This window comes from Gastrolobium bilobum, unplaced genomic scaffold (genome assembly GCF_033153095.1).
Source record: "Gastrolobium bilobum isolate Gb01-03AN ecotype WA unplaced genomic scaffold, APGP_CSIRO_Gbil_v1 utg389826, whole genome shotgun sequence".
NCBI lineage: Eukaryota > Viridiplantae > Streptophyta > Magnoliopsida > Fabales > Fabaceae > Gastrolobium > Gastrolobium bilobum.
The window spans coordinates 1-12,461 of NW_026898483.1; the positions used below are offsets into that span (position 1 = coordinate 1).

Here is a 12,461-nt window from a genome sequence, read left to right on the forward strand (position 1 = left end):
CGGGCCTATTTGCTAAATTTCTGGAAAAGCGTGGTATTTGTGCTCAATACACAATGCCCGGTACACCGCAACAGAATGGTGTATCAGAAAGGCGTAATAGGACCTTACTGGATATGGTTAGGAGTATGTTAAGTAATTCTTCTTTACCTGTTTCATTGTGGACTTATGCTCTAAAAACTGCCATGTACGTATTGAATAGGGTTCCTAGTAAGTCAGTTCCAAAGACTCCTTTTGAACTTTGGACTGGAAGGAAACCTAGTATAAGACACCTGCATGTTTGGGGTTGTCAGGCAGAGATTAGATACTACAATCCGCAAGAAAAGAAACTAGATGCAAGGACAATCAGTGGTTATTTCATTGGTTATCCAGAAAAATCGAAAGGGTATAGATTTTACTGTCCTTATCATACTACAAGGATTATTGAATCTGGAAATGCAAGGTTCATTGAGAATGGTGAAGTTAGTGGGAGTGAAACACCACGTAAAGTGGATATTCATGAAGCGAGAGTACAAGTTCCATTACCTTGTAGCTCTAGTAAAGTTATTGTTCCTTATGCTATTGAACCAATCAATAATAATGAAGGACACGTTAATGATCCCACTGCTTATGAAGAGATCATTGTTGATGAACCGAATGAACCCATAGTAGAAGAACCACAACAAATAGCATTAAGAAGATCTCAAAGAGAAAGGAGACCTGCTATTTCTAATGATTATGTGGTATATCTACAAGAGTCTGAATTTGACATGGGTATTCAGGATGATCCAGTAACGTTTTCACAAGCCATGAATGGAGAAAATGGTGATAAATGGTTAGATGCTATGAAAGATGAGTTGAAATCTATGGAACAGAATAAGGTCTGGGATCTTGTTGAGTTACCAGAAGGGTGCAAGAGAGTTGGTTGTAAATGGGTCTTTAAGACCAAACGTGACTCTCATGGTAACTTGGAACGTTACAAGGCCAGACTAGTTGCAAAGGGATTCACTCAGAAAGATGGCATTGACTATAAAGAAACTTTTTCACCAGTTTCAAAGAAGGATTCTTTAAGAATTATTATGGCATTGGTGGCTCATTATGATCTAGAGTTACACCAAATGGATGTGAAAACTGCCTTTCTAAATGGAAATTTAGATGAAGATGTGTACATGGACCAACCAATGGGGTTCATAAAAAAGGGTAAAGAGCACATGGTGTGCAAACTTAAGAAGTCAATATACGGACTTAAACAAGCTTCACGGCAATGGTACCTTAAGTTCAATGATACCGTTGTTTCCTTTGGATTTAAAGAAAACATTGTTGATCGATGTATATATCTGAAGATCAGTGGGAGCAAGTTTATCTTATTGATTCTGTATGTTGATGATATTTTGCTGGCAACTAACGATCTTGGTCTTTTAAATGAGACTAAGAAGTTTCTCTCTAGTAACTTCGAAATGAAAGATATGGGTGAGGCAGCTTATGTGATAGGAATAGAAATATTCCGTGATAGATCACAAGGACTGTTAGGTTTGTCTCAGAAAGCATATATTAATAGAGTTCTAGAGAGATTCAGAATGGAAAACTGCTCATCATCTCCAGTTCCAATTCAGAAAGGAGATAAGTTTAGCCTCATGCAATGTCCTAAAAGTGAATTGGAACGAAAAGAAATGGAGGCAATTCCGTATGCATCATTAGTTGGGAGTTTAATGTATGCTCAGACTTGTACGAGACCAGATATTAGCTTTGCAGTTGGGATGTTGGGTAGATACCAAAGTAATCCCGATATGGATCACTGGAAAGCTGCAAAGAAAGTTCTGAGATATTTGCAAGGAACTAAAGGTCACATGCTTACTTATAGAAGGTCTAGCAACCTTGAAGTGATTGGATACACAGATTCAGATTTTGCAGGATGCGTAGACACAAGAAAGTCTACATGTGTGGTTACCTGTATCTTTTAGCTGAAGGAGCTATATCATGGAAAAGTGCGAAGCAGACTGTAATAGCTGCGTCCACTATGGAAGCTGAATTTGTGGCATGCTTTGAAGCCACGATTCAGGCTAAATGGCTACGGAACTTTATTTCAGGGCTTGGATTGGTCGACAATATTGAAAAGCCGCTGAAAATTTATTGTGATAATTCCGCAGCTGTCTTCTTTTCTAAAAACGACAAATATTCCAAAGGTGCTAAACATATGGAATTAAAGTACTTTGTCGTTAAAGAAGAGGTTCAGAAACAAAGAGTGTCTATAAAGCATATTAGCACCGATCTTATGATAGCTGATCCCTTGACGAAGGGATTACCGCCCAAGACATTTACTGGTCATGTATGTAGAATGGGCATTATGTCAGCTAATGAATGATGATAATTATTGTTATGTATTAAAGTATTGACACTCTGAGCTCATTGATGAATATATGTTTCTGATATTGTCTTGTTTTCAATTTATGTATGCATGCAAGTATATGTGATGATATTGAAAATATTTGTGGTCCGTTATGAAGACATCATTGTTGGACATAATGTGTACTTCCTATTAAAGTATCATGTTAGGAAGAAGAGTCAATATAGTAGTACATGGAAGGGACTATGCCGACTTGATAGCATACAACCGCCATGACTCTTGTTGATTTTATTTCTAATAATGAATTATGATGAAGTCAATGTATGGAACCTTTAGCCTAATAAATGCGCATTATAATGAATGTTGATTAAATCATGAAGGGACACCTCATCACATGAGCCAAGTGGGAGAATGTAAAACTATTTGTCTCAGGTGTAATATTATGTGTCAGTTGATTTAATTAATAAAAGGGGCATAACGGTAATTGACGGTTTAAGGGAGTTGGGAAGTTATTTATGAATAAATAACTGGTGACAGGTTCAGTTATTATAAGAGTTTTTGGTAGTTTTCTGAGAACAGTATCTTCAGAGAAACTCTCCTTCATTGTCTGCCCATCATAGTTGTATCCAATCATTGTCAAAGAAGATACAAGTAGAGAAAAGGGTCAAAACTCTGAGAAAGTCATTCCACCATCAAAGTTCTTCCGCACTAATGGAGAAAGGTACACCCTTATGTGAAAACCATGAATTCTAAAGATCTTGTAAATGCATATATATATCAAAACATCTTTCTAGGGATCGCGAGTTGCACCAGGTTGTTCTCTTATGCAACAAAGACAATATCACGTTGGCCCCACTTTTTAAAAAAGATAAAAAAGGAATGACACAAGATTCCATAGGTGTATTAGAAACAATGTTATAAAAACTGACCCGACCCGGTCGGGTCGGTTTCGAAATCGGTGAATCGGTAATGTAACCGGTCCGATTTTTATATTGGATCGACATGTTACAAAATCGGTATGATCTCGTGCGACCCGACCGATTTTCCTAAAAATCGGTGACCCGATCGATTCAACCGGTGATTCGGTCCGGTCTACAAAAAAAATTAATTTATTTTCATAAATTAATATCTTCTTTTTTTTACACTCAAACACAAATGATTTGTTTTCTTTTGAAATATTTGAGTGATTTGTAGCGTATTAACTTACATAGATTATGTACCTACAACACTAATATTATATTGATTATGCAATATGGAGGGAATTTTGATTTGATTTATAGTTAGAGACGTCGTTTACTGAACTTGAAACACTAGTATCACAAATATTATATGTTTGATTTATCTTTTGTTGGACAATGATGTGTAATTTATTACTTTCATGTTAAAATATTTGAAATTGGTATATTTTTTTAAAAGTATTTAAGTATATTTATAGTTTTTTTAATAGAAATTGTAGATTTACATATACTTATCGGGTCATGCGGTTGAACCAGTGACCCAATGACCCAGTATTTCAATCGAATCAATAATCGGGCCGAGTTTAATAACATTGATTAGAAAGAATATGTTCCTTCAACGACAATAAGAGAGACCATCTTTTTATTTAAAATAATACAAAGATACAAAATTGTGTATTTTAAAAATGAGAAACACTACTTTTTTTTGGAGGTAATGGATATAATTCAGTTGACAACACAAGAGTTCACTTCCCATCAAATATATTTTTGACAAGAAGTGAAAAAAAAATTAGAAATGATTTTCAATAATAGAAAAAATATTTGCCATTTTAAAGTATACTAATGCCATTTTACTTTCTTTCCCCTCCTAATTTGTGGATGAGAAAAAATATACTAAAACACAATAATTTCATTTAAAATGACACAAATTTATAACTTTAAAATAACAAATATTTTCCTACATAAATATTATAAGAGAAAATCACAGTTTTTTTGAAAAAAAAAATTAATGATTCCAAGTCTTTTATTTCCGTGGCAAACAATTTATTTTCTGTCGTTGCTGCAGAAATATATAACTCGTATTATAAATCAGAAAAATATTTCTACAGTTGTGCATTTACTCTCAAAATAATGTCGTTTTAGAATTGAAATATTAAAAAATTATAATTATAAAGACTATAATATCCCTGAAATAAATTAAAATTACAAATATACAATGATTTTCGCCCCAAAATAATGTCATATTGAGCTTACTGCAGATAACTTATCTGCAGTAACTGCAAAAAAAAAAAAAAGCAAACCCATTATAAATAGGCTTTAATATTTCTATAACGTAGATAAATTATGAGTTATACATGTATAATGTTACGTGCAAAATACTGTACGATCCTCCGGAGACATAAAAGAAGAGAGAGAAGTGAGTTGAGAAAATAGAAAAGAAGAAACTTTGGACCTCACGTCTTTTTGTTTGTGCAAGAAAACAAGTTTTATTCCTGATAGATAATGAGGAAGGATATTATGACAACCAAGTTGTGTTACTACCAAGTGACTACCAATCAATCTTACTATTAGATCGATTATATTGATCTAACGGTTATATTTATTTCCATCTTTGTATGGTTATGATTCCTCAAATTTAATACTTTATATTTATTTTCACCTTTATATGGTTATGATTTCTCATATTTAATGCTTTCACTTTAAATATGGGAAATCATGACCATACAAAGATGGAAATAAATATAACCGTTGGATCAACATAATCGATCTAACGGTGAGATTGATTGGTAGTCACTTGGTAGTAACACAACTTGGTTGTCACAATATCCTTCCCCATAGATAATAGATACATTTCCTATAAATTATCTACATCTACTCCCAATATGACGTTATTTTATGTTGAAAGATTAAAAAATTATAATGAAAAAAATTATTATTATCCTGAAATAAATTATAAATACAAAAATATCATAATTTTTGCCCCAAAACGATATCATTTTAAGCTCAATGTAAATAATTTATATGCATTCATTCATTGCAAAAAAGCAAACCATTGTAAATAGAGGGAGGATATTCTTACTATCAAAATTTTCCATTACCAACTTACTACCTATCTAATCACCATTGAATAAAACAGAGAGAATGCTAAAAAAAATTTGAAAAAAGAGAAAATATTATTTCCGTGATTAAATAGATAATGAGTTGATAATAATTTTTTTTTCTGATAATAATAATATCCATGCTATTGTAAATATTATCTGCATCTTCTAAAGAGGAAAAAAGAACCATTTTAGTAATAATTAACAGTCGCAGAGAAAATCAAGAAGAAACAACCTAAGACGATGATTGAACAGATAAAACATAATGCAAAAGACCGTAAACTAGGAACTTATTGTTACAGTCTCCAATATAGGAACTAGTAACTAGGAACTTACTTTCCCGCCAAACCAACGAACCAATCGCCATGGTCGTCACCACCCAACGAAGGAGCTGCTGCACCTTCTCTCTCTCTCTTCTCCTTCTATTCATCGCCGTCTTCCAAACCCTAAACCCAAATCCCTCGCCGCCACCTCACCACCATGGCAACTACATCGTGGGGTTCTCGGAGTACAAGAGCGCCGAGCACCACCGCGCCTATCTGGAATCCAGCCTCGGATCAAAAGGGTGGTGGTGGATTGACCGGCGGAACCCGGCGGCGAAGTACCCCACCGATTTTGGATTGGTTTCCGTTGAGGATTTGGGGTTGATTGAGGTGATTCGGAAACTGGGTTTGGTGAAGTACGTGAGTTTGGATATGAGTTATAAGAGGGGTTTGATGAAGCATCATGAGAGGGATAAGAAAGTTGGTGCCTTTGTGGATGGGAAGAAGCGCCCCGGGAAAATCTTCACGACGATGTCGTTTTGTGAGGCAGAAGAAGGAGAAGAAGAAGAAGAAGATATTCGCAACAATTCAATCAAGTTGGGGCGACAACTGATGATGCAGGTGAATTTTTTTTGTTTTCTGATATTGGGTATCATGGGGAAACAAAAAAGATTAGAACTTTGATTTGGTAACTTTGATCATTATTATTGTTGTTTTGTCTTGGTTGAGTTAAATTTGGATGTTTTTGACCACCAAACGCGTGAATCAACTAATAAGTGGTTTTTCCATCTTAAACATTGATCTTGAGTTCGAGTCTCTCGTAACACAATTGTGTTAAAACTTGATAGGGGTAGTTATGTCGCCCATGTGGTCCTATTGGCTCAAATCGTACTAATTCAGTAATCGATGAACCAATGGATAATATACAAAAAAAATTTGGGGTGTGTTTGAATTTGTTTATTATTGAAAGTGTGCATCCTTTGAGGTGTTTGTAACTGTAGCAGAGATCGCAAGTTACTTCCATGTTTGGAGCGGAAGATCTTTGGAGGAAAGGGTACACTGGTGCGAAGGTCAAGATGGCCATATTTGATACTGGCATTCGAGCTGATCATCCTCATTTCCGTAATATCAAGGTAATGCTTTTTTGCTTGATTTGAAAATGTTTTATTTTATTTTACTTTTTTGTTGGTGGATGAATTGAGTGTTGAGGAACTTTACAGGAGCGTACAAATTGGACCAATGAGGATAGATTGAATGACAATCTTGGACATGGGACTTTTGTTGCTGGTGTTATTGCTGGTGTAGATGCGGAGTGCCTTGGTTTTGCACCAGATACAGAGATTTATGCATTTCGTGTTTTCACTGATGCACAGGTAATGGCTGTTGGATATTATTATTATTATTATTAAACTCTCCTCTTTCTTTGGAATGGGGAAGAGGGGATTGAATTAAACTCTTTTAACTGCATGGAAATGGAACTTCAGTTCATCCTATCTTCACAATATCTTCATTCCACAATAAATACATAATGTAATGTTCAGAAATTTATTTATAAAATAGAGTAATCATTAGCAAGCTCTAAATAGGAGACTATAGATGCATCGTTCTAGCTTATTATAAATGTGTATTAAGTTGCATTTTTCCCGTTCTTCTGCTTATATAATATTTATATTCTGTAATAATTGGCAAGATTTTGAGATTTCATTCAGCCTATAGCAGGTGTCATATACATCATGGTTCCTTGATGCCTTCAACTATGCAATCGCAACCAATATGGATGTGCTAAATTTGAGCATAGGTGGACCTGATTATATGGATCTCCCATTTGTTGAAAAGGTAAATTCCTTTTGCTTATCTGTTCCAGCTCACTAATTTGATAGTATTAGGTGTTGTATTTTATTTAGTTTGAGGTGGAAAACTACAAAATGTATTAATTATGAAGATTGTGGATTATTTCTTCAATAACAATAACTGGACATGTTATTTTCTCTACTGTAACCCTTTTATTTGAAGAAGCCATTATTTGTTTTTGGTGGTCATATACGGTAACTATTTCTTTCAGAGTACAGAAGTGTCCTTTTATAGAGCTTTATGATGCTAATTTGTTGACCAGATATGGGAGATAACAGCAAATAACATAATCATGGTTTCTGCAATTGGAAATGATGGACCACTTTATGGAACTTTGAATAATCCCGCAGATCAAAGTGATGTCATTGGAGTTGGTGGCATTGACTATAGTGACCATATAGCCTCCTTTTCCTCACGTGGTATGAGTACCTGGGAGCTTCCTCATGGGTAACTTATTTGTTTCGACAACTTATATTTTATTGGTCCTGCTTCAATTGGCATTAATTGAATATGTCTGTTAGAGAAGTATAAAACCATAATGTAGCCTCACCTATCAGCTTAAGCTTTTGGGTTGAATTGGTTCTCTACATGGTATTAGAGCCTCGGTGTCACGAATTCGATTCTCACCACCCCCCATTTGATCAATAATTAATTATGTCTTGTGGAGTTTCTTAGCATAGGTAGTTGGGTCTGTGCATTATCCTCTCATGTGAGAGGACGCGTTAGAGAAATATAAAACCATTAATGTAGCCTCACCTATTAGCTTAAGCTTTTGGGTTGAATTGGTTCTTTACAATGTCTAACGAGAATTTCTGTTATTTTTTTCTGCATGATATTCTAAAAGACCATGTTGTTTAGGAAGATGCTTTAATTGGATGAATAATGAATATTTGAGTTCAAAACAACTTAATACCCATGTAGTTTGGTCATAAATCATTGCCTTCACTTTCAATTTTGTAGTGATCCTACAGAAAGAAGTGACGAGCCTTCGTGAACCTTCAATAAATGTACAATAGCATGTTGGATATGTAACTGGAATTGTCGATTCTGCAACATTTTAGCATTATCATATTTCTAGCTTTAATTGGTTTTGTCCTTGCCATTTTTTTTATTGGCATACATGTATATTTATGTTTTGCCTTGGAAAAGATTTTTGATTTGATACGTGAGTTACTCTTGTAATCGGTTATTTCTGTAATTCCCTTCATCAAGTTTGGTTTCTTACTCACTGATAACTTTTAAAATTTATATTGACTGCTTTACCTTGCAGTTATGGCCGTGTGAAGCCAGACATAGTTGCATATGGACGGGACATTATGGGTTCAAAGATTAGTGCAGGTTGTAAAAGTTTATCAGGAACCAGTGTTGCAAGTCCTGTAGTTGCTGGTGTTGTATGTTTGCTTGTTAGTGTCATTCCTGAACTTGATCGAAAAAATATCGTAAACCCAGCAAGCATGAAACAAGCATTGGTCGAGGGTGCTGTAGAGCTTGATGGGCCTAACATGTATGAGCAGGGTGCTGGCAGGGCTGATCTATAAGTTCTCCTATTTAGCTCTCCACATTGTTTTGTTTTAAAATATATTTTGTAGGGACATACAGTTTAACATGGCAATAATTGCTGACTTGTCATTACTATTGTACTTGTATTTCATTAGATTCTTAAACTACTCTGCAGGTTCTTGTACTTTTTGGACACGTTTTATATAGGTCCCTATACTTGAAAAACTATAAATGGGACCCTATAGTTTCAAAGTAAAACAAAATTAATTGGCTTCCTGTAGGGACCTAACAATAGACTGGAGCAAGGGACCCATTTATAACTTTTTAATCTATAGAGATTTATTTAAAAATTCCCAAAAATATATATAGGGACTTACTATTTGTTAATGTAATTTTCAGGTTAGAATCATACAAGATTCTTAAGAGCTACAAACCTAGGGCAAGCATCTTTCCCAGTGTTCTTGATTATACAGATTGTCCTTACACATGGCCTTTTTGTCGTCAGCCACTCTATGCAGGTGCCATGCCTGTCATCTTCAATGCCACCATTTTGAATGGAATGGGTGTTATCGGCTACATTGAAAGTCCCCCAACATGGCATCCTTCTAAAGAAGAAGGGAATCTTCTAAGCATTCATTTTACATATTCTGAGATCATCTGGCCTTGGACTGGTTATTTAGCCCTTCACATGCAAATCAAGGAAGAAGGTGCACAGTTTTCTGGGAATATTGAAGGTAATGTGACTCTCAGGATTTCCAGTCCTCCAGCTCAAGGAGAGAAGGACCCTCGAGTTAGCATCTGTGTGCTTCAAATAAAGTTAAAAGTGGTACCAACACCGCCACGAGCAAAACGAGTATTGTGGGATCAGTTTCACAGTATCAAATACCCTCCAGGTTATATTCCCAGAGATTCCTTGGATGTTCGTAATGACATTCTTGACTGGCATGGGGATCATCTGCATACAAATTTTCACATCATGTTCAACATGTTACGAGATGCTGGTTACTATGTTGAAGCTCTCGGTTCACCTCTTACATGCTTTGATGCTCGACAGTATGGAACACTTCTGTTGGTGGATCTTGAGGAAGAGTACTTTGCTGAGGAAATTGAAAAGCTGAGAGACGATGTTATAAATACTGGATTGGGATTAGCTATCTTCGCTGAGTGGTATAATGTAGATTCAATGGTAAAGATGAGATTCTTTGATGACAATACTCGGAGCTGGTGGACCCCAGTCACTGGAGGTGCTAATATTCCTGCACTTAATGATCTTTTGGCTCCATTTGGGATTGCTTTTGGAGATAAGATTCTGAATGGTGATTTTTCACTTTCCGGTGAGCAGAATCGATATGCTTCTGGAACAGATATAGTGAGGTTTCCAAGGGGTGGTTATGTACATAGCTTTCCTTTCTTGGATAGTTCAGAAAGTGGAGCCACTCAGAATAAGCTACTGACTTCTGGCAAAACCAAGGTGTGCAAGGGCATCTTTATATTTCATTAGTTATTATTAGTATTAAAACAAAGATTGAGAAATATAGCCTCTGAAGTAAAAACAATAAAAAGTCATTTTATTCCCGAGCTCATCTATGGTTTTCAACCAACCAAAAGTTATTCGGCATTATAAAGTTGTGATTTATATTGTAGTACACAATCTTCAAAATGATTAATTATCTGGTGACTTTTAAAAAGCATCAAATTTGATTCTCGTTGAGCGCCATTTTTAAACCATAATATCTTAAACATTGAGATTCTTACTAATTATGTAAAAATTATTGTGGTATCTTCTGGTGAAACAGGCAGATTCTCCAATTCTTGGTCTTACAGTGATGGGTGAAGGTCGCATAGCTGTGTATGGGGACTCCAATTGTTTGGACAGCAGCCACATGGTTACTAATTGTTTTAGTCTTCTTAGGAAAATACTAGATTTTACTAGTGAAGATGTTAGAGATCCAGTGCTTTTCTCTGATTCAACTAAACAAAATAATCCCTTGTATGAAGATGATAATCGGTTGCCATCCCGCAGAACTGATGTGAATTTCTCTGCATATTCAGCTGTTATAGGGAAAGAATTGATCTGCAGGACTGACACAAGGTTTGAAATATGGGGAACTATGGGCTTCAATTTACACGTCAGAGGAAGAAACAGAAGATTGCCCGGTTATCCTGTCATTGATTTGGGGAGTGGTTTCAATTCAACCTTTGATGCTTCTTACATTAGGCATCCCAAGTTAACTGTGAGAAATAAGGATGTCTCTCTAGGGAACAGATATTTAGGCCTGTTCTATGGGGATGAGGTAAGAAACAGAAACAACTATTGGGTTGGTTTCTTAGAAATGGAGTTCCCTATATCCTCTTTTTTTTCTGTATGTTTGTTATCAGATGCTGCATATTGCATAAATTCTGAATTCTCTTATACTTCTTGCAGCTTGATGCACCTATATTAGTTGGTAGTCACTGGCTTGTTCCTGTTGTTGTTGCAGCAACTGGTTAGTGAACACTAACTTTGTTATCCAATTTTAGATTAGAATATTAATGTTATTTATGTTTCATGTCTTTTTCACTTCTGGCAGGTATTTTGCTATTGAGTTTTTGGCGAATTCGCCAAAAGAGACGTCGACGAAGGAAAGGATCAAGTTTGTTGGCCAATTTATAGTCCTAGCATTTACACAAATGTAATTGTAAAACTAGCCTCCAAAGATATTCCCCTGTAGTATTAGCATAGTAACAAATTCATGAGTTTTTTTCCATCAGCATCACTGTAGGAATATAGCCAAATAAGTTGCTTTTTTCCTCCCTACAAAGTTGTAAAAGTTCTGCTGTTTCGGATACTTTGAAGTGCACAAATTTTCTGAGAAAGGAAGTCTTATGGTTAGTGGTACAGCAAGGTTTTATGACTTATTGTTATGTAGTTTTCTTTGTTTTTCTTTTCTTTTGGTTTTGGGGAAGGGAAATAAGTATGTATTTGGGTTTTTTTTCTTTCAACTTTTAGACAGAACTTTTTTTTTAAAACACAAGTTTTCTCTCAAAATAAATAAATTAAAACAAGCATAAACTAATTAATTTGTTTAGATTGAACAAATAATTACAGTAAGTATAGGTTAGAGTTGGCAAAACGGGTTAACCCGACTCGATTTAGCTCAATCTGCATGCAACTCGAAAAAAATAAGTCGGGTTAGGATTGACTCGAAAAAACAAAAATGAGCCAGAAAAAATTTAGAGCAGGTCCACAAATGAATGGTCTAAACTCTAAAGTCCTGGCCTGAGTTAAAATACTCTTCGATTTTGTTGATCAGAAGAATAGTAATGACACTAAAATAAGCTCTATGGCTTTGAATCAGCTGCCAATCCTCCATCTTCCTTTTGGACTAGTAGATTATGGCCCAACCATTAGAATGCCAAGCTAATACATTGGTTTGAATATTATTTATTATTATTATTTTGTTTCTTAACTTTTCATGTTAAAGGGGAGGTA

The 12,461-nt window shown here is 35.2% G+C and overlaps 1 protein-coding gene across 2 annotated transcripts; it reads left to right on the forward strand.

Annotated features, from left to right (window-relative positions):
* The first annotated feature begins 5,594 nt into the window (after positions 1 to 5,594).
* Positions 5,595 to 11,857, forward strand: LOC133316732 (subtilisin-like protease SBT6.1). 2 transcript variants are annotated; one of them, XM_061518512.1, is made up of 10 exons: positions 5,595 to 6,259; positions 6,640 to 6,771; positions 6,859 to 7,011; positions 7,358 to 7,474; positions 7,752 to 7,936; positions 8,760 to 8,993; positions 9,389 to 10,460; positions 10,786 to 11,283; positions 11,415 to 11,475; positions 11,560 to 11,857. In XM_061518512.1, the coding sequence occupies exons 1-10, from the start codon at positions 5,741 to 5,743 to the stop codon at positions 11,640 to 11,642; spliced, it is 3,054 nt and encodes a 1,017-aa protein (XP_061374496.1). In that variant the 5' UTR covers positions 5,595 to 5,740; the 3' UTR covers positions 11,643 to 11,857. The 2 variants fall into 2 exon arrangements, with proteins under 2 accessions (XP_061374496.1, XP_061374495.1); XM_061518511.1 differs by having other exon boundaries at positions 6,643 to 6,771; positions 8,760 to 9,023.
* Positions 11,858 to 12,461: the final 604 nt, after the last annotated feature.

Coding starts and splice junctions, on each gene's coding strand:
- LOC133316732 (XM_061518511.1), top strand. CDS start 5,741: ATGGTCGTCACCACCCAACGAAGGAGCTGCTGCACCTTCTCTCTCTCT. Junction 7,475..7,751: donor ATCTCCCATTTGTTGAAAAG/GTAAATTCCTTT, acceptor TTTGTTGACCAG/ATATGGGAGATAACAGCAAA. Junction 7,937..8,759: donor ACCTGGGAGCTTCCTCATGG/GTAACTTATTTG, acceptor TTTACCTTGCAG/TTATGGCCGTGTGAAGCCAG.